Genomic DNA, 26,397 nt, shown 5'->3' with positions numbered 1-26,397 from the left:
TATAGCCGTTGCAAAAAATTTGCATTATCATATCAATCTTAACAGTAAAGAAATGGCAAGACACCGCCTGTCACTACGCCCGTCACTTTCGCACTTACATACTTGTTAGAACGTGACAGACATGGTGACAAGCGATAAAAATGCGACCGTGCTACCGCCGCTGTTTATAAAGTAGTATTTTGTTGTAGTTTATTCTAGTTGGCAGCGTCCTGCTGCACTAGGGCCAACGTGGCTTCGATGATGAGGTTGAAGTCCAGGTCGTTGAGGGAAGCCTTGGCCGTCAGGAGGTCCAGGAACGTGTCCAGGGGAGACAGCCGCTCGCCCGACGGCAGCGCCGCGATGCCTGCGATATAAACAATACAATCTTATAGTTTTTATGACATCAAAACCAGAAATATAATCAAAATAGTCAAATATTTCAGGACTACTAGCGCCATCTAGGTACGATTAAAAGTACTAATGGTCAAATTGTGGACAAACAGTAGATCGTGGGCCAGGAACTTCCGTGGAGGTCAATATTTCAGGACTACTAGCGCCATCTAGGAACGATGAAAGCGACTAATAGTGAACTAGTAAAAAAGTAGGAGGGTCGAATACAAGTATGGACGCGCCGTACGTTTTTTATGGTTAGTCAGAGGGGCTCCCGCGAAAACCGAAATTCGCAAATTGCGGGGATCTTTCTCTTTTACTCTAATGAAGGCGTAATTAGAGTGATAGAGAAAAATGGCCAGAATTAGCGAAGTTCTATAGGGGGTGATGATGAGGTTCCGTAGTAACTGATAACACTGTTTATTTATATTGTCTTTATTTAATTAAACAGGCAGGCACATGAAGAAACATATGTAAAAAGTCACTATTACTGAACGGTAGAAATACCCCAAATAAAAATTAAGAAGGCGCTGCACAGGATAGATAAGTCTATGTAGTTTTAAGGTTATAAACACAACCACCGGATTAGCCAGTAAGCCTTAGGTCTATAGTTTAGTTTATATCACACACTTGTTAGTGTATTAGTTACTTGATATGCACAGTCGCAAGCACAAACATATTAGTAACGTTAGTATAATTAATAACAATTACAGATTTACGTAAATCAAAACACGGCCGCGCGAGCGCAGGCGAGCCGCGTAGTTGCGTCGTGAAGGGCGAGTATCGACTGGTTTGGCTTTCGTTCATCGGCGCGCGCGGCGGCAATGGCGGCACGCTATGCATACCTACCTATAAGTATACTACGCGATGCTTATGTAACGGACGCGGCGTGAAACGCCGATACTTGTTTAAAATATTATTTATTGACAAGCTGTTAGGTTGTGTAGTGTTAGGAAAGGTAAAATTTGTATAGGCTAGGCCACACCACTCCCCCCCAGAGACCGTCAAGGGCGATAATAATCCTTGTAATGATCTGGGAATCTCACCTGGCGACCTGAACGTGTGGTGTTCTGTTCAGTTGCAGCTGCAGGAGTTATTACAGCCTGATCAGGTTGTTGAGGTGTAGCACTAGGAGTGATCTGCTGACGAGAGTGATGATTTGCTACCGTAGGTGGATCAGTAGTGTGATTATCACTTCCCATGTCGGGAGACAGTGTGAAGGCCGGCTTAAGTCGGTCTATGGACACTGTCTTCTCTGTATTGTGCAGAACAATCCTGAAAACCTTGTCATCACGAGATATTACCTTATGGGGTCCAGAGTATGCTGGTTGCAGTGGACCTCGTGATGGGTGTTCTCGGAGGAACACGTACTCGCAGGTTGAAAGTTCTTTGTATACAAATACCTTAGGTTTCGTGTGGCGAGAAGCAGGTATAGGCCTTAGCTTTTCGGCGAAGTTCCTGAGTCTGGCGGTGAATACAGACATGTCTGTTGTACCAGTCATGTTTGAGTCAAAGAACTCACCAGGAAGCCTTAGAGGTTCTCCGTACACCAGTTCGGCTGAAGATGACTGTAAGTCTTCCTTGAAGGCAGTCCTTATTCCAAGTAGAACCCAGGGTAACGATTCGGTCCACTTCTCGTTCGCGTGACATACTATTGCGGCTTTTAATTGCCTGTGGAAGCGCTCCACTAATCCATTGCACGCTGGATGATAGGCTGTTGTCCTTTTGTGTTCAAATCCGGCCAACTTTGACAGACATTGGAACAACTCGGATTCAAACTGGCTTCCGCGGTCGGTTGTTATGTCTGTTGGAGAACCGAATCGAGCTATCCAGTTTGATAGTAGAGCCTTGGCAACAGTTTCCGCAGTCATGTCCTCGATCGGTACTGCTTCCGGCCACCGGGTGAACCGGTCTACGGCTGTCAGACAGTACCGATATCCATGCGAGAGAGGAAGAGGTCCGACCAAATCAATGTGAACCTGTTTGAAACGGGCGCGCGGTAAGTTGAAGGTACCAAGGGGGGCGGTCACATGTCGATTGACCTTCGCCCGCTGGCACTGGATACACGCGCGAGTCCACTCTCTACAGTCTTTCTGAACGCCGGGCCACACAAACCTTTCGGCGACTAGCTTAGCCGACGCGTTGGATCCGGGGTGACTAAGAGAGTGCAAACTATCAAAAACTTGCTTGCGAAAGTACTTACTGACATAAGGCCTGGAGGTCGGGGTACTGACATCGCAGTACAGAGGGACACGACTACCAGGTACATGTAGCTTTCGCAGCTGCAGCGAGGAACCTTCGCTTAGGAGTGCTTGCAACTCAGGATCAGAAGCTTGACCTTCGGCTAGAGCCTCAAGACTTACCGGTGCTCCCAGTTCTTCGATACGCGACAGGGTATCGGCGACAACATTATCCTTTCCGGATATATGCCGGATGTCCGTTGTGAACTGGGAGATGAAGTCGAGATGCCTATACTGACGCGGCGAACAGTTTGTTTTTCGTTCGTGAAATGCGAAACTGATCGGTTTGTGGTCAGTATATACGACAAAATGCCTGGCCTCGAGCATGTGTCGAAAGTACTTAACAGCTTCATAAATGGCAAGCAGCTCCCTGTCATAGGGAGAGTACTTAACTTGTGCAGGTGTAAGCTTCCTCGAGAAGAACGCGAGCGGTTCCCAATTGCCGTCCTTGAACTGCTGCAGTACTGCACCAAGGGCTTTATCTGATGCGTCAGTAACCACAGCGAGACTAGCGGAGCAGTCGGGGTGAGCCAGCAGAGCAGCATTGGATAAGCTCTCTTTGCAGGCTTCGAAGGCTGCTAGAGTCTCTCCTTCGAGAGTGATGGGTTGGGAACCTTTTACCGAACCAGTCAGTAGAGCATGAAGAGGAGCCTGGATCTGGGCTGCTCGCGGAAGAAATCTCCTGTAGAAATTGAGCATACCCAAAAAACCTCTAAGTTGCCGGACGTTTGTAGGAGGCGGGAAATCCTTGACTGCCTGTACCTTGGAGTCGAGCGGTTTGCAGCCTCTCTCTGAGATCCGGTATCCTAAAAATGTTACCTCTTTTTCGCCAAAGACGCACTTGGCTGTGTTCACCATGAGGCCGTAGTCCTTGAGCCTCTGGAAAACCTTGCGGAGATGTTCCTCATGCTCAGCTTCACTGCGTGAGTAAATGAGGAAATCGTCCAAGTACGCATAGACGAAATCGAGGCCTCTGGTCACCTCGTCAACAAACCGTTGAAAAGTTTGCCCCGCGTTTCTGAAGCCAAACCCCATGTAGGGAAACTCATATAGACCGAAAGGGGTTGTAATAGCGGTCTTTGGTATATCCTCGGGGCTGACAGGTATCTGATTATACGCTTTTTCGAGGTCAATTGTGCTAAATATGCTACAACCTGCAACACTGTGCGTACAGTCGTGAATGTGTTTAATCGGATACATGTCAGGCACTGTACGGGCATTTAACTTACGGTAATCGCCGCAGGGACGCCACCCGTTGTTTTTCTTCGGCGCCAGGTGAAGTGGTGATGACCACGGGCTTTCCGAAGGTCTAGCTGTGCCATTGGCCAGCATAGACTGGAATTCCTGTCGCGCGATTTTGAGCTTGTCGGGGGCTAAACGGCGAGGTGGGGACGAGACTGGAGGGCCTGGTGTTGTTCTAATGTGGTGTACGGTGTTATGCTTAACGGTGTGATGTGTACCGGCTGGACGAGTGATTTCGATGAAATCGTCAAGAATTTTATGATAACGAGACTCGCCAGTCACTACTTTCACAGATGAAATATTACAACCATGGGCTGAGGTAGCAACAGCTGAGAGCATCGTGAGATTATCTATTAAGCGTTTACGGCGACAGTCAACCAAGAGATCATAAAAGTTTAAAAAATCTACGCCAATTATTGGTTTTGTCACATCTGCTACTACAAAGCGCCATGGAAATGTTCTACGTAAACTAAGGTCTAAATCAAAATGGACATACCCATATGTACTTATACTAGAACCATTAGCTGCACATAAACTATAGTCCGTTTTTGAACGACGTTCGCGAAGTGATGACCTTGGGTAGACACAGAGGTCGCTACCAGTGTCGACCAGGAACTGCGTCTTCGAAGATCGGTCGGTCACGAACAGGCGGCCTCTTGAAGTTGGAGGGCAATCGTCAGCCGCCATTATCGACCGCCCTTCGCGTTTTCCGAAGAGTAGTCACATGGGCGGGTGCACCTGCTGGCTTTCTCTCCGAATTTGCTATGATACCAGCATGTTGGGTATTTTCTATAATTCGATTCGGAGCGTTGCCTGGAGCTGCTGCGGCTGCCCTGCGCGGATGAGGTGCGGGATCTGGAGCTTCGACCAGGTCCAGTCTTCAACTCCCGAAGCTCCCGCCGAAGTTCCGCGAGTTCTTTTGCGAGGTCACTGATCACCGATCCGGGTACTGTATTGCCGACGGCTGCCACGCGTGGCGAAGCTGAAGCCAGGTCGTTGACCCGATCCGCCAGGTCGGCGAGGGCTTCGAGCGTCGCTGTACTGGGTTGCCCGGCTAGCACTGTTTGAATTCCGTGCGGCAGGCGGCCGATCCACATAGTCTTCATGAAGTCGTCGTCTACGCTGACGCCCGCCAGTCCCTGGAGGTGGCGCAGGAACTCCGACGGCTTCCGCTCGCCCAGCTCCTCGTGCATCATCAGTTGCTTGATGCGTTTTTCTTTCGAGTCGCTTAATCTTCTGATAAGCTCACCTTTGAGCTTTTCATATTTGCCGCTTGCAGGAGGTTTTATGATTATATCCTTTACGGCCCTGGAGTGATGGTTGTCTAGATGGCTAATTACGTAATTGAATTTTGTAGTATCACTTGTAATCCGCTGTAGGTCGAATTGGCCCTCAATCTGAGCAAACCAAATGTCTGGTTCTTCTGGCCAAAAAGGAGGCACTTTTATTCCCACTCTGAACACATCGTGCGTGTTTATCGACACGCTCCCATCACTACTGCCGGGTGGCATAGATGTGTCGGTCGCGGGCGCGGGCCCTGTCTCCTCACTAGCGGCGGCGTTTCCAGGAACCGCTGGCGGTTGGCCGGTCGGTGGCGGCTGGTTATCCCGTGTTCCCATGGCTCTGTCGTGGTCACCAGTATAGGGGGGGATGATGAGGTTCCGTAGTAACTGATAACACTGTTTATTTATATTGTCTTTATTTAATTAAACAGGCAGGCACATGAAGAAACATATGTAAAAAGTCACTATTACTGAACGGTAGAAATACCCCAAATAAAAATTAAGAAGGCGCTGCACAGGATAGATAAGTCTATGTAGTTTTAAGGTTATAAACACAACCACCGGATTAGCCAGTAAGCCTTAGGTCTATAGTTTAGTTTATATCACACACTTGTTAGTGTATTAGTTACTTGATATGCACAGTCGCAAGCACAAACATATTAGTAACGTTAGTATAATTAATAACAATTACAGATTTACGTAAATCAAAACACGGCCGCGCGAGCGCAGGCGAGCCGCGTAGTTGCGTCGTGAAGGGCGAGTATCGACTGGTTTGGCTTTCGTTCATCGGCGCGCGCGGCGGCAATGGCGGCACGCTATGCATACCTACCTATAAGTATACTACGCGATGCTTATGTAACGGACGCGGCGTGAAACGCCGATACTTGTTTAAAATATTATTTATTGACAAGCTGTTAGGTTGTGTAGTGTTAGGAAAGGTAAAATTTGTATAGGCTAGGCCACACCACTCCCCCCCAGAGACCGTCAAGGGCGATAATAATCCTTGTAATGATCTGGGAATCTCACCTGGCGACCTGAACGTGTGGTGTTCTGTTCAGTTGCAGCTGCAGGAGTTATTACAGCCTGATCAGGTTGTTGAGGTGTAGCACTAGGAGTGATCTGCTGACGAGAGTGATGATTTGCTACCGTAGGTGGATCAGTAGTGTGATTATCACTTCCCATGTCGGGAGACAGTGTGAAGGCCGGCTTAAGTCGGTCTATGGACACTGTCTTCTCTGTATTGTGCAGAACAATCCTGAAAACCTTGTCATCACGAGATATTACCTTATGGGGTCCAGAGTATGCTGGTTGCAGTGGACCTCGTGATGGGTGTTCTCGGAGGAACACGTACTCGCAGGTTGAAAGTTCTTTGTATACAAATACCTTAGGTTTCGTGTGGCGAGAAGCAGGTATAGGCCTTAGCTTTTCGGCGAAGTTCCTGAGTCTGGCGGTGAATACAGACATGTCTGTTGTACCAGTCATGTTTGAGTCAAAGAACTCACCAGGAAGCCTTAGAGGTTCTCCGTACACCAGTTCGGCTGAAGATGACTGTAAGTCTTCCTTGAAGGCAGTCCTTATTCCAAGTAGAACCCAGGGTAACGATTCGGTCCACTTCTCGTTCGCGTGACATACTATTGCGGCTTTTAATTGCCTGTGGAAGCGCTCCACTAATCCATTGCACGCTGGATGATAGGCTGTTGTCCTTTTGTGTTCAAATCCGGCCAACTTTGACAGACATTGGAACAACTCGGATTCAAACTGGCTTCCGCGGTCGGTTGTTATGTCTGTTGGAGAACCGAATCGAGCTATCCAGTTTGATAGTAGAGCCTTGGCAACAGTTTCCGCAGTCATGTCCTCGATCGGTACTGCTTCCGGCCACCGGGTGAACCGGTCTACGGCTGTCAGACAGTACCGATATCCATGCGAGAGAGGAAGAGGTCCGACCAAATCAATGTGAACCTGTTTGAAACGGGCGCGCGGTAAGTTGAAGGTACCAAGGGGGGCGGTCACATGTCGATTGACCTTCGCCCGCTGGCACTGGATACACGCGCGAGTCCACTCTCTACAGTCTTTCTGAACGCCGGGCCACACAAACCTTTCGGCGACTAGCTTAGCCGACGCGTTGGATCCGGGGTGACTAAGAGAGTGCAAACTATCAAAAACTTGCTTGCGAAAGTACTTACTGACATAAGGCCTGGAGGTCGGGGTACTGACATCGCAGTACAGAGGGACACGACTACCAGGTACATGTAGCTTTCGCAGCTGCAGCGAGGAACCTTCGCTTAGGAGTGCTTGCAACTCAGGATCAGAAGCTTGACCTTCGGCTAGAGCCTCAAGACTTACCGGTGCTCCCAGTTCTTCGATACGCGACAGGGTATCGGCGACAACATTATCCTTTCCGGATATATGCCGGATGTCCGTTGTGAACTGGGAGATGAAGTCGAGATGCCTATACTGACGCGGCGAACAGTTTGTTTTTCGTTCGTGAAATGCGAAACTGATCGGTTTGTGGTCAGTATATACGACAAAATGCCTGGCCTCGAGCATGTGTCGAAAGTACTTAACAGCTTCATAAATGGCAAGCAGCTCCCTGTCATAGGGAGAGTACTTAACTTGTGCAGGTGTAAGCTTCCTCGAGAAGAACGCGAGCGGTTCCCAATTGCCGTCCTTGAACTGCTGCAGTACTGCACCAAGGGCTTTATCTGATGCGTCAGTAACCACAGCGAGACTAGCGGAGCAGTCGGGGTGAGCCAGCAGAGCAGCATTGGATAAGCTCTCTTTGCAGGCTTCGAAGGCTGCTAGAGTCTCTCCTTCGAGAGTGATGGGTTGGGAACCTTTTACCGAACCAGTCAGTAGAGCATGAAGAGGAGCCTGGATCTGGGCTGCTCGCGGAAGAAATCTCCTGTAGAAATTGAGCATACCCAAAAAACCTCTAAGTTGCCGGACGTTTGTAGGAGGCGGGAAATCCTTGACTGCCTGTACCTTGGAGTCGAGCGGTTTGCAGCCTCTCTCTGAGATCCGGTATCCTAAAAATGTTACCTCTTTTTCGCCAAAGACGCACTTGGCTGTGTTCACCATGAGGCCGTAGTCCTTGAGCCTCTGGAAAACCTTGCGGAGATGTTCCTCATGCTCAGCTTCACTGCGTGAGTAAATGAGGAAATCGTCCAAGTACGCATAGACGAAATCGAGGCCTCTGGTCACCTCGTCAACAAACCGTTGAAAAGTTTGCCCCGCGTTTCTGAAGCCAAACCCCATGTAGGGAAACTCATATAGACCGAAAGGGGTTGTAATAGCGGTCTTTGGTATATCCTCGGGGCTGACAGGTATCTGATTATACGCTTTTTCGAGGTCAATTGTGCTAAATATGCTACAACCTGCAACACTGTGCGTACAGTCGTGAATGTGTTTAATCGGATACATGTCAGGCACTGTACGGGCATTTAACTTACGGTAATCGCCGCAGGGACGCCACCCGTTGTTTTTCTTCGGCGCCAGGTGAAGTGGTGATGACCACGGGCTTTCCGAAGGTCTAGCTGTGCCATTGGCCAGCATAGACTGGAATTCCTGTCGCGCGATTTTGAGCTTGTCGGGGGCTAAACGGCGAGGTGGGGACGAGACTGGAGGGCCTGGTGTTGTTCTAATGTGGTGTACGGTGTTATGCTTAACGGTGTGATGTGTACCGGCTGGACGAGTGATTTCGATGAAATCGTCAAGAATTTTATGATAACGAGACTCGCCAGTCACTACTTTCACAGATGAAATATTACAACCATGGGCTGAGGTAGCAACAGCTGAGAGCATCGTGAGATTATCTATTAAGCGTTTACGGCGACAGTCAACCAAGAGATCATAAAAGTTTAAAAAATCTACGCCAATTATTGGTTTTGTCACATCTGCTACTACAAAGCGCCATGGAAATGTTCTACGTAAACTAAGGTCTAAATCAAAATGGACATACCCATATGTACTTATACTAGAACCATTAGCTGCACATAAACTATAGTCCGTTTTTGAACGACGTTCGCGAAGTGATGACCTTGGGTAGACACAGAGGTCGCTACCAGTGTCGACCAGGAACTGCGTCTTCGAAGATCGGTCGGTCACGAACAGGCGGCCTCTTGAAGTTGGAGGGCAATCGTCAGCCGCCATTATCGACCGCCCTTCGCGTTTTCCGAAGAGTAGTCACATGGGCGGGTGCACCTGCTGGCTTTCTCTCCGAATTTGCTATGATACCAGCATGTTGGGTATTTTCTATAATTCGATTCGGAGCGTTGCCTGGAGCTGCTGCGGCTGCCCTGCGCGGATGAGGTGCGGGATCTGGAGCTTCGACCAGGTCCAGTCTTCAACTCCCGAAGCTCCCGCCGAAGTTCCGCGAGTTCTTTTGCGAGGTCACTGATCACCGATCCGGGTACTGTATTGCCGACGGCTGCCACGCGTGGCGAAGCTGAAGCCAGGTCGTTGACCCGATCCGCCAGGTCGGCGAGGGCTTCGAGCGTCGCTGTACTGGGTTGCCCGGCTAGCACTGTTTGAATTCCGTGCGGCAGGCGGCCGATCCACATAGTCTTCATGAAGTCGTCGTCTACGCTGACGCCCGCCAGTCCCTGGAGGTGGCGCAGGAACTCCGACGGCTTCCGCTCGCCCAGCTCCTCGTGCATCATCAGTTGCTTGATGCGTTTTTCTTTCGAGTCGCTTAATCTTCTGATAAGCTCACCTTTGAGCTTTTCATATTTGCCGCTTGCAGGAGGTTTTATGATTATATCCTTTACGGCCCTGGAGTGATGGTTGTCTAGATGGCTAATTACGTAATTGAATTTTGTAGTATCACTTGTAATCCGCTGTAGGTCGAATTGGCCCTCAATCTGAGCAAACCAAATGTCTGGTTCTTCTGGCCAAAAAGGAGGCACTTTTATTCCCACTCTGAACACATCGTGCGTGTTTATCGACACGCTCCCATCACTACTGCCGGGTGGCATAGATGTGTCGGTCGCGGGCGCGGGCCCTGTCTCCTCACTAGCGGCGGCGTTTCCAGGAACCGCTGGCGGTTGGCCGGTCGGTGGCGGCTGGTTATCCCGTGTTCCCATGGCTCTGTCGTGGTCACCAGTATAGGGGGGGATGATGAGGTTCCGTAGTAACTGATAACACTGTTTATTTATATTGTCTTTATTTAATTAAACAGGCAGGCACATGAAGAAACATATGTAAAAAGTCACTATTACTGAACGGTAGAAATACCCCAAATAAAAATTAAGAAGGCGCTGCACAGGATAGATAAGTCTATGTAGTTTTAAGGTTATAAACACAACCACCGGATTAGCCAGTAAGCCTTAGGTCTATAGTTTAGTTTATATCACACACTTGTTAGTGTATTAGTTACTTGATATGCACAGTCGCAAGCACAAACATATTAGTAACGTTAGTATAATTAATAACAATTACAGATTTACGTAAATCAAAACACGGCCGCGCGAGCGCAGGCGAGCCGCGTAGTTGCGTCGTGAAGGGCGAGTATCGACTGGTTTGGCTTTCGTTCATCGGCGCGCGCGGCGGCAATGGCGGCACGCTATGCATACCTACCTATAAGTATACTACGCGATGCTTATGTAACGGACGCGGCGTGAAACGCCGATACTTGTTTAAAATATTATTTATTGACAAGCTGTTAGGTTGTGTAGTGTTAGGAAAGGTAAAATTTGTATAGGCTAGGCCACAGTTCTATTTTCGCAGTCGGTAGGTAGTTCGGCGCGCCTCACCGTGTCCGTGCGGCTTGGGGCGGCGCTCGCGCGGCGCCGCGCCCGCGCCGGCGCCCGACAGCAGCGCGGCGGCGTGCTCGCGCGCGCGCAGCACCAGCGCAGCCCTGAAACATAGACTAGGAATCCTCTAGACGGAGTTTAGAGCAATTATTTCATGAAACCGATGCTGCCAAAAATACTGGGGTGCGGGGGACGCGGTGAGCGAATCCCGTGCCGTGATTGGTCTGTTCAAAGACACGGACCAATCACGGCACGGGATTCTGACACTTGACTCGAAGATGGAGTAAAACTACCGTATATTTGTGGCAGAGGGGGTAGCGTTACTATACTCAGTCTAGAGGATGTCTTGTCTGTGCCCTGAAATGTTCACTCTTATTCAATGTTTTGCTCTTCAGCTGTTCAAATGCGTAGTAATTTCTACTTTATTAAACGAAAAAAGTCTCGCAGTTCACTAAAGATAGAGTCTGTGCGGAAAGAGAGGAGTCGCGGGGCCCGTTCCGAACACTCTGAACAGATTTTTTTTTAAATTGAAGCCTTTTGCGAGTAAATTTATTTTTTAATATTTATTGCAAAAAATATATACAACAATGTACAAATGGCGGACTTAATGCCAAATGGCATTCTCTACCGGTCAACCGTAGGGCCGAACAGATATGTACCTACAATCGGTGCGGAGAGAGACATATATTGAGTCAATTTTTATATATATTGAGTTAAAAACGGGACCCTATTACTAAGGCTCCGCTGTCCGTCCGTCCGTCCATCTGTCACCAGGCTGTATCTCACGAACTGTGATAGCTAGACAGTTGAAATTTTCACAGATGATGTATTTCTGTTGCCGCTATAACAACAAATACTAAAAACAGAATAAAATAAAGATTTAAGTGGGGGCTCCCATACAACAAACGTGATTTTTGACCGAAGTTAAGCAACGTCGGGCGGGGTCAGTACTTGGATGGGTGACCGTTTTTTTGCTTGTTTTGCTCTATTTTTTTGTTGATGGTGCGGAACCCTCCGTGCGCGAGTCGCGCACGCACTTGGCCGGTTTTAATTTTCGAGCTTGTTATTACCAAAATGTAAATGCACATAAAAGTTATACATAGTAGCATAGAGAAATAAGTAAGACAAGAGTGCTCACTCCATACATCAGTTCAGACTATTAATTTCAGTATCTACATCTAGCATCGAGTAGCGGAACTATCAGTACTGCTATTTGACAATAGATGTAGCACCGACCGGAAAGTCTTATCTCAACAACATAAGACTTTCCGGTCGGTGCTACATCTATTGTCAAGTAGCAGTACTGATAGTTCCGCTACTCGATGCTAGATGCTAATAGTCTTTTTGATACTAAAACTGATGTATGGAGTGAGCACTCTATGTATTTTTTTCTCTATGATAGTAGTGAAACGCCGTCCCACCTGTGCGGCCACGCGGCGAGCGTGCGCCTCGCGCGCCCCTCCCCGATCAGCTGGATGAGCCGCAGCTTGTTCTTCACTGTGCGCTCGTCTGTATCTTTCGCTAAAAAAATACGTTATATTTAAGACAACTTTTCTTTCAAACGATAACTTTTTACAGATACTAACAAGCAACGCACGGACTCGATGACTAAGATAAAACTTTAAAATTTAAAACGCATAACTTGACATATTAACTTATACTTCACTGTTGCAGAGTTCCCTAAAACGGTAATTTTGGGAAGGAAACGAAAATGGTTTTGAAAGGTTCTATCGAATTCTACCCAGACGACTGGTCACTACACCGCCAACTTCCCGTAGTAAAAGTTCTGAGGCCACTGTCTGATTTAGGAAAAAAAATGTGCAAATCAAGTTAAATTCTATATTTAATTCTTTATTTTGTAAGTACAATGTATACCAATTACGTTATGTGTTCCTAATGGCTGTGTATTTAATGTATGTTGTGATTTTTTGTAATGTTTAATTTGAATTCTGTACAACTGTACTTTTTTGACAATCATAAGTGCATTATGTTAATGCATAAATTGAAAAATAAAGAAATTGAATTGAAAAATGTAAAATGCAAGCGTTAAAGCTAAAATATAGTATAGTTTGTAGCTTTCTAGTAGACCCCGAAGGATTATCCTATTGTCTATTGTTCAGTAAAACCGCACGTGCTACTTACCTGCAAAAAAGGGTCCTAATTATTCTATTTGGCACCTGAGCGCGGGCTAGTCCAACGCTCAAAAAACCAGTGTAGGTGCGCTCTCCGATAACGCGCCTCTGTTACGCATCTCGATGACACATTTTAGACTGGTTCTGTAGCGTCCGACTCGCCGGCACTCAGTAACCGAAGTACCGATTTTTTATGCAGGCGGTTGTGGCACGCGGCACGAGCGGTTTTTCTTAACAATAGACAATAGGATTAGCCTTCGGGGTCTATTAGAAAGCTACAAACTATGCTCACTGGCGATGATATCCTTCATGACGTCTATCTGCATCTCCAACACGCCCCTGTGCACGAGCCCGACCAGCGCGGGGAAGGGCAGGGCGCGGTGCGCGAGGCGCGCGAACCACGAGCCGAACCCCGCGGGCAGCGGGAACGAGACGCGGACACACGCCAGGTAGTACTGCTCTAACACTTTGAACACTATTAGCGCGTGGGTGCCTTCCATTTCTTCACTGAAATAAATTAAAACTTACTTTACTTATGTATTTTTTAATTCAGTATAGTAAACAGCTGACGAATACTACCGTTTTTATATTTAAAAAAAAATACTTTTAAGCGTCTAATGCGAAAAAAAAAGGAAACGGTTCATCAAGGTTCTAGGTCGATCGAGCAAGCTTAAGTGGCTTAACTAACACGACACGGTTAAATGGTACAAAATGATAAAGATAATATTAAACTTACTAAATTAGCATAGATTAAGATCTATGTTAATTTAGTAATTGAATCACACTGTAAAGTGTAAATTAAAAATTATACAATAAAATTTCATAAATAACATAAAACAATTATACAACCAAAAGAGAAAAATACATTAACAAAACATAAACAAGCCGACACCCGCTGTAAAAACAGATGAGTGAAATTATACAAAACGAATGAGAACGAAAAATATTAGGAACAAAAAAACCTGCCTAAACAAAATTAACACACACAAAAAGAAAGAAAAAAACAAGGAATGAGCCAAATGAAAATGAACCAAATTCCTAAAGAAACGATGAACCAAATGATAATGACCAAATTCCTAAAAAACGATGAACCAAATGAAAATAAAATCACGCAACCAACAATACGATGAAGCGTCTAAAAAACAAAAAATCCTCACAGTTTTCAAGTCGATTAACGTTTAAATAGATGTAATATTAATGTTTTTAATTTATGTAATGTTTAGGGTAATATTCGATGAATTGTTACGATCTCAAATAAATGATGATTTATTTTATTTTAATTTAATAAGGTAAGATTTTTAAATAAAGGACATTTGCATTTTAATTATTTACATTATCTTATTTTACCAAAAAGAATGTCAAGCGAGACGCATTATTTTACACCGTAGGTATTTTACAGACTCGGGCACATAGATTTCGAACGGCCAAAAAAGTTAAATCAGGATAAACATCAATATCACATATTTCCGAAAGCTTCGGTAACATTTTCCAAACTTGTAAACGTAATAGACAACGTCAATCAACTCTCCAACCGGTTCAACCTTGGAGGATACAACTAAACGGAGTAGCCATTAACAGGCTTTCCCCTTTGTCGAAAATAGGCGGCCAACGGTCATACACAATGTATGGACTGACGTTTATCTGACATGGCTATTTTTACGTTACGCATACATTTGACGTTCCCCTCCCCCGCAAAAATCGGCAGACTGTTTTGTACAGAAAATTACAGACATGGCGTCTCCGTTTGATTATATCCTCCAAGGGTTCAACCCATCGAATCGTACATGAACGCGAATCCCTTCTGCTGCGCGGTGGTGGCCCCGACGGCCCTGCACGCGGCGCGGCACAGCGCGCGCGCGGCGTCGAGCTGCGCCGACACGTAGCGCGTGGCCGCCGCGTGCACGCTATCAGCACCCGAGCCCGAGCCCGCGCCGCGCAGCAAATGCGTGCTTATGGCGCGGAGGTTCTGCATTCATCATCGACATGTTCGAGCTGCAGAGATTACTGACCCCCGTAGACTAGGAATCCTCTAGACGGAGTTTAGAGCAATTATTTCATGAAACCGATGCTGCCAAAAATACGGGGGTGCGGGGGGACGAGGTGAGCGAATCCCGTGCCGTGATTGGTCCGTTCAAAGACACGGACCGATCACGGCACGGGATTGACTCGAAGATGGAGTAAAACTACCGTATAAGTGGCAGAGGGGGTAGCGTTACTATGCTCAGTCTAGAGGATGTCTTGTCTGTGCTGACCCCACTCGCGGCTTACTGTACGTAACTAACATGACGCTCGTCAAATTTGGAGTGGGGATTAATTTTGATATATAGATGTAGGAAAAATCATCATCTTCCTGGCGTTGTCCCGGCATTTTTGCCACATGGGTGCCTGGGGTCCGCTTGGCAACTAATACCAGTAATTGGCGTGGGCACCAGTTTTTACGAAAGCGACTGCCATCTGATCTTCTAACCTAGAGGGTAAACTAGACCCGTATTGGGATTAGTCCGGTTTCCTCACGATGTCTTCCTTCACCGGAAAGCGACTGGTAAATATCAAATTATATTTCGTACATAAGTTCGGAAAAACTCATCGGTACGAGCCGGGGTTCGAACCTGCGACCTCCGGATTGTAAGTCGCACGCTTTTACCGCTAGGCCACCGGCGCTCTTAAATGTAGGAAAAATGGTGAATATAAATATAGAGATTCTATCATAGAATACAGACCCGATTTTCCGCCGTCCTAATAATAGGCGCCGGTGTAGGTCCCGGGCGGGCCTTTTCCAAGTTATCCGGCTCCTGAGAGTACTGCTATAGACACTATATCGTCGTTCCGCTTTCTAGGGCCTATTAATTCATTTGATGAAAACCTCACACGTACAGATTTGGCAAGCGCGACGACGATATTATATTAGAATCTAGTATATAGGGTAGCGTAACGTGCTCCTCCGGCTCTGTTTACAAACATCCAACTCGACGAACGGTAAAGCGTCGCGGTCTAAAGACCCTGACTGATCAATCGATCATCAAAATATACAGGGCAAACCGTTAACGCTAGGGACACGAAATTTAAAATGGAAGTTTACTTCTTCAAGTAGATCTAGGAAAAAATGATGAATATGAATTTTAATGTAATAATTTGAAGTAAGATCATACAGAAAAAAATACATAGAGTGCTCACTCCATACATCAGTTTTAGTACCAAAAAGACTATTAGCATCTAGCATCGAGTAGCGGAACTATCAGTACTGCTACTCGACAATAGATGTAGCACCGACCGGAAAGTCTTATGCTGTTGAGATAAGACTTTCCGGTCGGTGCTCCATCTATTGTCAAGTAGCAGTACTGATAGTTCCGCTACTCGATGCTAGATGTAGACACTGAAATTAATAGTCTGAACTGATGTATGGAGTGAGCACTCTTGTCTTACTATATTTCTCTATGCAAATAGTTAATACCTAGCAACGAAACACATAATTAAGGTATTAATTCATTTGATGAAAACCTCACACGTACAGATTTGGCAAGCGCGACGACGATATTATATTAGAATGTAGTATATAGGGTAGCGTAACGTGCTCCTTCGGCTCTCTTTACAAACATCCAACTCGACGAACGGTAAAGCGTCGCGGTCTAAAGACCCTGACTGATCAATCGATCATCAAAATGTACAGGGCAAACTGCTAACGCTAGGGACACAAAATTTAAAATGGAAGTTTACTTCTTCAAGTAGATCTAGGAAAAAGTGTTGAATATTAATTTTGGTGTAATAATTTGAAGGGAGATGTACTTACCGCCGCAGTAACGTGCTCCTGTCTACTAGCGGTACAGACGTCTAGCTCGACGAACGGCAGCGCGTCGTGGCTGGCCGCGGAGGGGCGGCGCGGCGCCGGCAAGCCCGAGAGCGCGCCCAGGCCTCCCCCCGCGGCCATGGGGGACAGAGGGGTGCTGCCGCGAGACAGAGCTTCCGGCTGCAAGCAAAATATGTCTTTTAAGTTTTTTTACCTGTCTGCTTTAAGCTTTGAACTAAGCTATTTTGACATACTATTTAATGTTTGATATTCTAAGACGTTTACAAATTTTTAATGAAATATTCATTATAAAACGATATCTGCAACTATAATGTTTATGATGAATTACTTACTCTTTGTATATGTCACCGTAAAATTGTCAACACTCGTCATATTATAATCTCGCTAGTTACATTATAAACTGACGGTAGGGAGATTATAATCTAACCTAACCTACGTTAGATTATAAACTAACGGGTTCACAATCTTACGGTGTCATATACATAGAACAAAAGACATCAACGCGCCTTAAACCCAACAGGCCTCTGCTTTGTTTTTGTAAGACTTAGATTTTCGAATTATATCTAGTTACGATGATGAAAAAGGATAATTCGCCGTAATTGTACATAAAAGTATAGCATACTTGATAGCAATGCATGGTCATGGCCAGCCGCTTAGAGACCGCCTGCGGGTCGGCCCGCGCCGGCGCGGGCACCGACAGCCTCCGCCACAGCCTGGTCCAGGCATCCTCGCTGAACTGGCAGACGCGCTGTCGAGGAGCGAGGACTACGCTGGCTCCGCACCAGAGCTGCTCTTGGCTCACGCTCACGCACACATCTCTGACCTATGGAAATATATACTAACCCTAAGAATCCCAAGATCAACACTCCATCACACACGTTCATCGCACGTGAAAAAGTAGAGGTCCCAAAAGTGAACCTTGCGGTACTCCAAACAGAGTTTACTCATTTGACATGGTTTTATTTACAATTATTTTCAGAATTTCTTAGTTAAAGTTAGTTATAAATAACTGAATTATTTACTCCTGTTATCATTATCAAAAAGCAGTGATTTAGCTGTTCTTAGAGCCTCGGGCATTATGCTCAACCAATCAAATGCTTCCGAAGTGTCATACAAACAATTGTTACTATAGAAGCGGCATCTTGATCTCAAAATCCTTGAAGCCCAATTACAGTGACTTTTGTATACAAATTTTGGTGAACTGAGGATAAATTTCAAAAAACAAATATTTAAAGTGTCAATGAAAACACTTACCCTAACGTCATGGAGCTCGGTCTGCAGCACGCTGGGTAGGTAGTCCAGCAGTGGGACAGCGGAGGCGGGCAACGATCGCCGAGTTAAAGAAAAAGCGCTCGCTATGAGATATTCCTGCATCGCTCGGACAAAAACGTCTCCGTCTTTTGGACGCTGGTTTAGAGACAACCAGGATATCAGCTGCAATTAAAATGTATTTAAACATTAACATACTTAATTGCCAACAAATGAAAAATAACCGCCCTAAAAGGAATCAATTGCTATAATGTTCTGATTTTGGCTACTAATTTAGAATTGCTGTTTACCATTTAAATCTATTTTAAATTTAATATAAGTAACTTTATAATTTAGGCGACCAACTCCCCTAGGATGGAGTCTCTCTTATGTATTTTAGGAGGAGATCATATTATGGAACACAATTTCACAAATCAGGGGATGCAGAAAATATGGTAACAAACCTCTTCAGCCAGTTCTGTGTTGCCCTCGTGCTCCACTAGATAGTGCACGATGGCAATCTTGTTCTCAGCTACGGTGTTCTTGAAGGCCGACACGAGATCCTTCTCCGATATGCTCAGTGTTACGACGTCTAGCGTGGAGAGATCGACCTGGTTAACAAAAACACAATTTAAAATATTTTTATTTATTAATTAGTTCCGTATAAACTGAATCAAGAAGAAGGTACTTTTCATGTGATTTCATATACAAAATGTTAAATTTTCATGGCTTTTAAGTTTAATTTCAGATCCGTTTCCATTGATTTTAAGTGTAATTTGAACCCAATCGGTCAAGTATTTAAAACAATGACATTGCGGCAAATTTTCGAATTCATAATATTTGCATCAGTTATAAATACAAATAATACAATCGGCCGACTAACTAAAATAATTCAAACGGCGACCGTTTTTTTTCTGATAACGATTTATATAACGCCCGTTAGGTAGGTCTTGTGATATATTTGTCACGTCAAAGTCGCAGAATTAGCTTAAACGGGTTATATTCGAGTTTGCCTTGGAAGAAGTCATATAGTTTGTCAAAGGACTGTCTCATTTCAAACATAGACAGAGAGAATCATACTATCTTTGTTTTACACTAGTACTAGCACCATAGAAGGTAGCATCCTATAGAAGTGGTCTACGCGTGCCTCCGTGAGGGACAAAACATACGCAATGCGACGCTATGATTGGTCGAATTTATTTGTTATGGTGGGCAACAAATAAATTCGACGAATCATCCATGCTAATTTACGGTGGGGAATAAAAAAAAATGTGAGACTACGACAAGGACAAACAATAATAGCGCTTTCGCTGCTACTCCTACTGAAAGATACATAAGTCTATCCCATTCTGTCAGTTATCCCCACCACTCATGCCCAATCCAGTTTAATACTAGATTCATGACTAGCGCCCAAAAGAAAATATGAGTATAGTTTTTTTGTTCTTATTTACTGACAAATTGGTTTGACCATCAACTATAATAATTGTATGTAGTTGTATGGTACCATAGCATGGGGTCCCCATCCTTGCAGCGGTGCCAGCGCGCCGCCCGCCTCGTCACACGGCAGCACGACGTGGTGGCAGGGCGCGTGCTCCGGGCTGATGTCGATGAGGTGCGTGAACAGGTGCGGGATGTGAACTAGGAGGTGGTCATCTGTGGAAAACATGTCAAAACAATGTACACTTAGACTTGTATTAAAGATATATCCTCCACACTATCACTTTACTACCTCCACACGTGAGTCGTCAAGACGAACGCAGGCACTTATAATTCCTAGGCACAGACTTGCGAAAACAGGTAACTTTTCCCAAATTATAGGCCCACGCATCTACAACAGGTTACCGTCTGATATAAAGGATATTGCCTCAGATCTCATTTTTATAAAAAAACTCAAGTGTTTCCTGATCCAAAAGGCATTTTATTCGGTCAAGGAATTCATGGAAGGCTAATTAATGTTAAATGGAAGCAAGTATTATTATTCCTGACGTATTGGAACGGGGTATAGCTACTCTATTGACAATTTAATTATGTTCATTTTTCTAAAATTTACAATGATACCTAATTTTAATTGTATATTATATTTCCGACATACCCATTGTATATAATAATGTAAATAACGCGGCTGTGACAATGTATGATCAATACAAATAAAGAATATGAATATGAATATATCCTGTGGGGAATACTTTCCTTTGCGTTTAGAATTTTTATTTTTTCTAGTCTCTAGTGTGAATTCCGGGTCTCTATTGTTTCCCAAAAAGTTTTAAGTCATAATGTGTTGTTTGCCCGCATTTTCGTTACTCCTAATTCATTTGGTTCAGAAACGCGTCACTTTTCAGGATTGCCATGAAACAAACCTAACCTATCTATAGGATTATCTTACGAAAATCCTGTAAAGTTAACAGTTTCAGTTTTATGACTAATGGTAATATGACAAACAATACATTATGACTTAAAACTTTATGGGAAACAAAGGGACCCCGTAAATTCCATTCGATAGCGTGACGTGATGTAGGCGTTTGCGTTAAGTGTCATTTACCATGGGATTTCAAGTTTACAAAACATCCCGCTTGGCGCGCTGTTTCTGCGAGCTGTACAGTTGAGTCCCTCGCGGCACAATTAAATACACGTGGGGTAATTTCTGAGATCTATTCAGGTTTCTATAGTTATTCTAGTTTGTTGTGTTTGTGTTATATTACCGTTATACAGGGTGTGCGAGGGTCTCAGCGCCTTGGCTAGGGTCCAGGGCAGGTCGGGCAGCACACTGTGGATGACGCATCCGTGTTGCAGCACTGTGACCGAGTAGGCGAAGTTGACCCCCGAGTCCTTGAGGTCTGCGCTGTCTTCGAGGACCAGGGAGCTCGTGGACTCGTCAAGGGGCTGAACAATACTTCAATTTTATTTTATTATTCAAAGACCAACTGAGATCATTAGTCACTTCACTGGACTTATATCGACCGGGATATGAACCGTGATTACATTTTGTATTGTTTTTCTACACCCGTATTTTTATTTGTGATATAAAGGGTCGTGCACACACCTTTAAAACCCTACTTAATATTTTATTAATTTTTAAAATATTGTATGAAATACATTATTGCCAACCTTATTTTAAATGTCATCTCTGACAAATAAATGAACCATAGACATGTTTTTTTTTTATTTCATTCATTCTTTGTCCGCCCGTACCCTCCATTCTTTGCTACTTCTTGAATGAAAAATATTTATTAAATTTACAATTTTATTTCAAAGTAAGTCCTTGGTCGTAGAAAAAGTATTGTATGCAACGTTGTTTAACTGAGTCTAAAAATACTCGTGGCGTCTTTATTGACAATTTTCGGCTTCGCCTCAAATTGTTACTCACGCCACTCGCCTTTGTTGACCCGTCTTAAACAACGGTTGCATAAAATACTATAAAACCCACCTTATACAGATAATGGTGCACGACGCACAGTACTCCGTTAGGCCGGCACGCGATGCTCAGGTCCAGCGAGCAGTCGTGCACGCGCAGCGGCACGGGGTCGTCCTCGTAGGCGCCGCACGCCGCCGCCGCGTGCACGTGCGGGAGCGAGAGGGGGATGTTCAGCTCAAACATTATACCAAATAGTTTATGCACCCATTAGGTATAGGAGGAGCACTAGACTGAGCTTAGGCCAATTCTTTCATGAAACCGATGCTGCCAAAAATACGGGGGTGCGGGGGGACGAGGTGAGCGAATCCCGTGCCGTGATTGGTCCGTTCAAAGACACGGACCGATCACGGCACGGGATTGACTCGAAGATGGAGTAACGCTACCGTATTATTTATTTTATGATTAAGTTATTGTATAATTGATTAATTTCTTTAGTTAAGTATATTTGCTTGTAATAATGTAATTTAATTGGTATGTGTATACCTAATTTCAAATTTGTATGCCGGCCGGCGAAACATAGCGTTCTCAAATACTTTTTGTACCTATCCAACACTGTTACCTATGTTTACAAATAAATAATTTGTCTTGTCTTGTCTTGTCTTGTATGTGTGGCAGAGGAGGTAGCGCGACTATGCTATGTCTAGAGGTTGGATTGTCTGTGAGGAGGAGGATAATGCCACACACACCACGAGTTGTGTAGGTATAACACGAAACAGCTCAGTGGCACAGCAGGTCAGTGTGTGTGATTTTACACATTCAGTGCCGAAAACCCGCCTATCGGGTATTTTATGATTTCGTTCGCAGGCCGGACTACCCGAAAGTCGGGATCGTGGCATTACAGCTTTATGACGAAATGTTTGTGGCCTGGCGCGGATGTCTCGTTTGGCTGGGTGGCAATGAATGTGTTAATTCATCATTAGTTAAGTCACCTCTCTCAAAATTTCGACATGTAAATTAAGGTGGGGTAACACTAACATATGTAGTATATTTTGCACAGGGCTAGACTAACAGTACCGTAAAATCTCCCTACTATAGTCTAAAAGCTCCCAACTATGGTCCAAATTTAACTCTATCCTCGTTCAGGTGTGACTTTTATTTGATTTTTTAAGTTGTAAGGCAAAATAGTTTTACAATGATAATTCCATACTGATAAGTGACCCCGGTGATAATCTTACCCCACCTCACATTAGCTTTTTTAGAGTTTTAATTTTAGGAAAACTCGTTTAAAAATGTGGACTTGCATTGATTCTTTTCGCGTTCTATTGACTTCTGTGTGTGCTGTGTATTGACGTGGCTATAATGGATAATTGGCTATACCGTGGCGTGGCTATACGTACCACGGTCTCGTGAGGCAGGTCGGCGTGGAACTGCAGAGCAGACAGAGTAGGCGACACGTCACACGGAGACTTCACTTCCTCTTCGGCGAAACTCTGCGCGGGCGCGCGGTAGTGGATGTAGTACAGCACCTACATACAAATCAGTTTTTATTTATTGACCGACAGGTAACGAAGGTCTTCGTTTCAGCACCAGCAAAAATGCTTGCAACGTATGCCTGGCCGTTCTCCTCTACAGGTCGGATACATCCGAAATTTTGTAAGCGGGTTCAATAATTAAGGATACAATACAATACAAATCCTCTTTATTGCACAACCTCAATGAAGCATTTACAGAGAGACACATAATACATGAAGACAGGGGTAACAACAGGCAGCAGCAGGCGGACAGGGTATATTGTCGATTAGGTGTTTTAAAAATGGTGGAGCCATAAATAGATTGCGAGGTCTACATCTCACAGAGCCACTAGTTACTCTAGAGTCTAGAGTTTGCTCTCTATGGGGGTGAAATAAGGGTTGAAAGGACGGGAAAATAGACCAAGAGGGCTAAATAGTCAGAGGTATCTCGTGAGGGCGCAGGGAACCTAGTACAGGGTGGCCAACTTAGAGGTATACAACTTTTTTTTGCCGCCATTTTATTTTGGCGGTAAATATGACAGTTATTGCATGAAAATTAGTTTGTGTAGATACGGCAAATTTATTATGGAGCGTTTTACGACGGAACAACGTGTTTTAATCATTAAAAGCAATAGAAACATTAAAAATAACGTTTCCCGGTCGATTAATTTCGAGAAACGGTGACATTGACTGGCCCCCAAGATCTCCTGATTTAACAGCTCCTGACTTTTTTCTGTGGGGCTATCTAAAGGGACGTGTCTATGCTAATAGGCCAACGAACCTTCAGCAATTAAAACAAAATATTCGAAACACTGTCGCTGAGATAACGCCAGAAATGTGTGAAAAAGTGATGAAAAACGCGATGAAAAGGGTTCGCATCTGCCATGCTGCTAGAGGTGGACATTTGTCTGACATTATTTTCCATGTGTAATTGCTGACTGAATATTATATTTAACAAGGAATACTTAATATTTTTTATGTTTTATAGAATAAAATTTCAAAAATAAAGTGTATACCTCTTATTTGGCCACCCTGTATATGAAAGGTACCTGGTTGGTGGCGTCCCACTGCGCCCACGAGAACACGTTGACGACCGTCTCGGGCTCCGTGTACACGCCGTCGAAGCCCCAGCGCTCGCTGCCGTCCTCGCACTCGTTCAGGAACAGCGGGCTTCGGTATACTTTGATATCTGGAGATGTAATAATACCTAAGTAAGTACGTCTTGTTTATTGCACCAATAAAAAGTTACAAAGGAAAGGCACTCACTTTTGTGCAGGGCTGTCACTTTTTTAGTATACGATATCCAGTTTCACTGACGATATCTATTTCAATTTATAAGTTACAAATCAATTAAGAAGAAAAATTTGAATTCAGTAGCAACAGGGGAGGTCTTATAGCTAATAAGTGATCTCTTCTACACAACCTTTGGGAGCACCGAGCAGGAAATGAAGAACTCAGAAACGGTTAACAGATAGTGCAAAGAAAGTTGTTAGGTAAGTCAAAGTTATTTTACTTTATAAAGTTATCTCGATTTTCACCAATGCAGCTGTTTGAAACTTTTTACTAAACACAAATCAAACACGTCATTAAACATGCCTATTCATTTTATTACCGCAAATGGTTTTTATTTAACTAATATTGTAATTATGTCTGTGGTAATTATGTGTGGGAAATATTCTTCAAGGCAATTAATGTTAAGTGACATGTAATTATCTAATTAACAACATTAAAATTATCATAACTATAACTATGTTTCCATTGTTTGTCTATCAATAGATATGTATTTTATATAAAAAAAGATTCAGGCATGGTCAGAAGACAATAATAAACTAAAGGAATGTTGATTTTGCACACAATAAAAACAATAAGATTCTCACATTCTAATGATATTATTTTATTAGATATGATTATATGGGATGTTACATACCTACATGTTTAGATGAAAACAATTATGGGAAAAATAAGACAGACATCTAATGTAAAAACATGTTATTTGATGATGTACTTTTTTAAATTTGATTGAATTGTTTATTAATATAATGAAAAAAAAATTGTTGAAATTTATTATGGTAATGATTGGAGAATTTTATGTGGAGTAGGTTGCTTTTAGGTATTTAATAATTAGTGTATTTTTGGACATTTTCATTTTGTATTTTTGACATTTGTAATTGTAATATGTGTGCAACATAAAGTATTGATACTTATTATACAATAGTGCATTTCAAACTTCCATTGTGTTACACTATATACAATTGCAGGTTTGTTAATCACTACAAATAGTTTTATTGTATAGTCTTGTTTAGTAAAACTAAGTTTAATATTATAGCATACTAATATAACCTATAGATTACATGTTTGGTATAAATGTTAGTGTAAGTTCATTAGTAAATAGACTAAAACAAAAAAAACTTGAAAATGAAGAACAAAGAATACTTACATTCCAAATGCTTAAACAGCAAGAATCTATCATTCCTTATTCCTGGACTGTACTTATTGCTTTTCCCATACACATACTGCACCATAATCTGCTTCGTAGAACCTTCCTCTATCCCATGCGGAGTTCTATCCTTGTCTGGCAGTAGACATATCAAATATGGACAATACAGGGGCTCCTTTATCTCAGAATCTTCAGCAGGCAGTTGTTTCACGGAATAAACGAGCAGGCTGTGACTCGCATTGACTGAAGCCTGGATGATGTTAAGTTTCTCCTCAAATGTGTGTAGAATGACTAGAGATTTAGTTTTGTTGGTGTAGACCCCAATGTTTAGCACTTCTTTGTCGTCCTTTGTGGAGACCCAGGAGAGTACTTGGGTTCCGTCGTCCTCTTGCCCGAGCAAGCGCCATTCTCTTGCGGTCACCTCTGAAATGAGCATTCAATGAGATAACAGATTAAGTGTTTAAAAGGTATTAAAGCTTAATGGATCTTAGATTCTCTTGGATTGGTTGCTTCTATAAAGGATATACAAAAGATCTGAGAACATTAGAACTGTACTAGACAAAGCATATAAGAAGTAACAAGATGTTTTATGCATCATACAAACCTTCTTCACTTTGGCCTTGCAAAACACCGCAAAGTTTCACAGCGATATTTTGAACAGACATATTACTTCACTATCAACATAAACAACACCTGTAATTCACATAACAAACGCAATTTCACTATATCGCCACGTTATCAATAGTATAAATGCACACCCTTATTGACTTTTCTCGCTCAATTTTCTATCAGCTGGCGCCCAGCTGTAGTTCAGAATGACATTAGCCGATTCAGGGCTACCAACAACGCATATCAAAGCACAGCTGCCAAGCCATCGAGCTTGATGCGTCATTCAACCAATCAGAGCCTAGCATCAGAGGGCCTACCGCAAACTACGTTTGAAATGCTACCTCCCTGTCACACTTACGTACGAATTTACACGTGCGACAGAGAGGCAACACGTCGAACGTGGTTCGCGGTAGGCCCTC

General features: G+C 44.0%; 1 protein-coding gene across 1 annotated transcript; it reads right to left on the bottom strand.

The window, feature by feature from the left end:
- Positions 1-190: 190 nt before the first annotated feature.
- LOC134647416 (protein pigeon) lies at positions 191-26,231 on the bottom strand. Its single transcript, XM_063501770.1, has 16 exons — positions 25,974-26,231; positions 25,370-25,792; positions 23,982-24,121; positions 22,819-22,947; positions 21,494-21,655; positions 20,769-20,949; positions 19,574-19,722; positions 18,534-18,680; positions 18,076-18,255; positions 17,444-17,644; positions 16,804-16,980; positions 14,801-14,982; positions 13,309-13,523; positions 12,306-12,405; positions 10,885-10,988; positions 191-343 (listed from the first exon to the last, which is right to left on the bottom strand). The coding sequence occupies exons 1-16, from the start codon at positions 26,032-26,034 to the stop codon at positions 195-197; spliced, it is 2,700 nt and encodes an 899-aa protein (XP_063357840.1). The 5' UTR covers positions 26,035-26,231; the 3' UTR covers positions 191-194.
- Between the last annotated feature and the right edge of the window lie 166 nt (positions 26,232-26,397).

The sequence above is a fragment of the Cydia amplana genome, chromosome 4, assembly GCF_948474715.1.
Source record: "Cydia amplana chromosome 4, ilCydAmpl1.1, whole genome shotgun sequence".
Classification (NCBI taxonomy): domain Eukaryota; kingdom Metazoa; phylum Arthropoda; class Insecta; order Lepidoptera; family Tortricidae; genus Cydia; species Cydia amplana.
The sequence above is the reverse complement of the archived record's forward strand: the minus strand, read 5'-3'. Positions and strand labels throughout refer to the sequence as shown.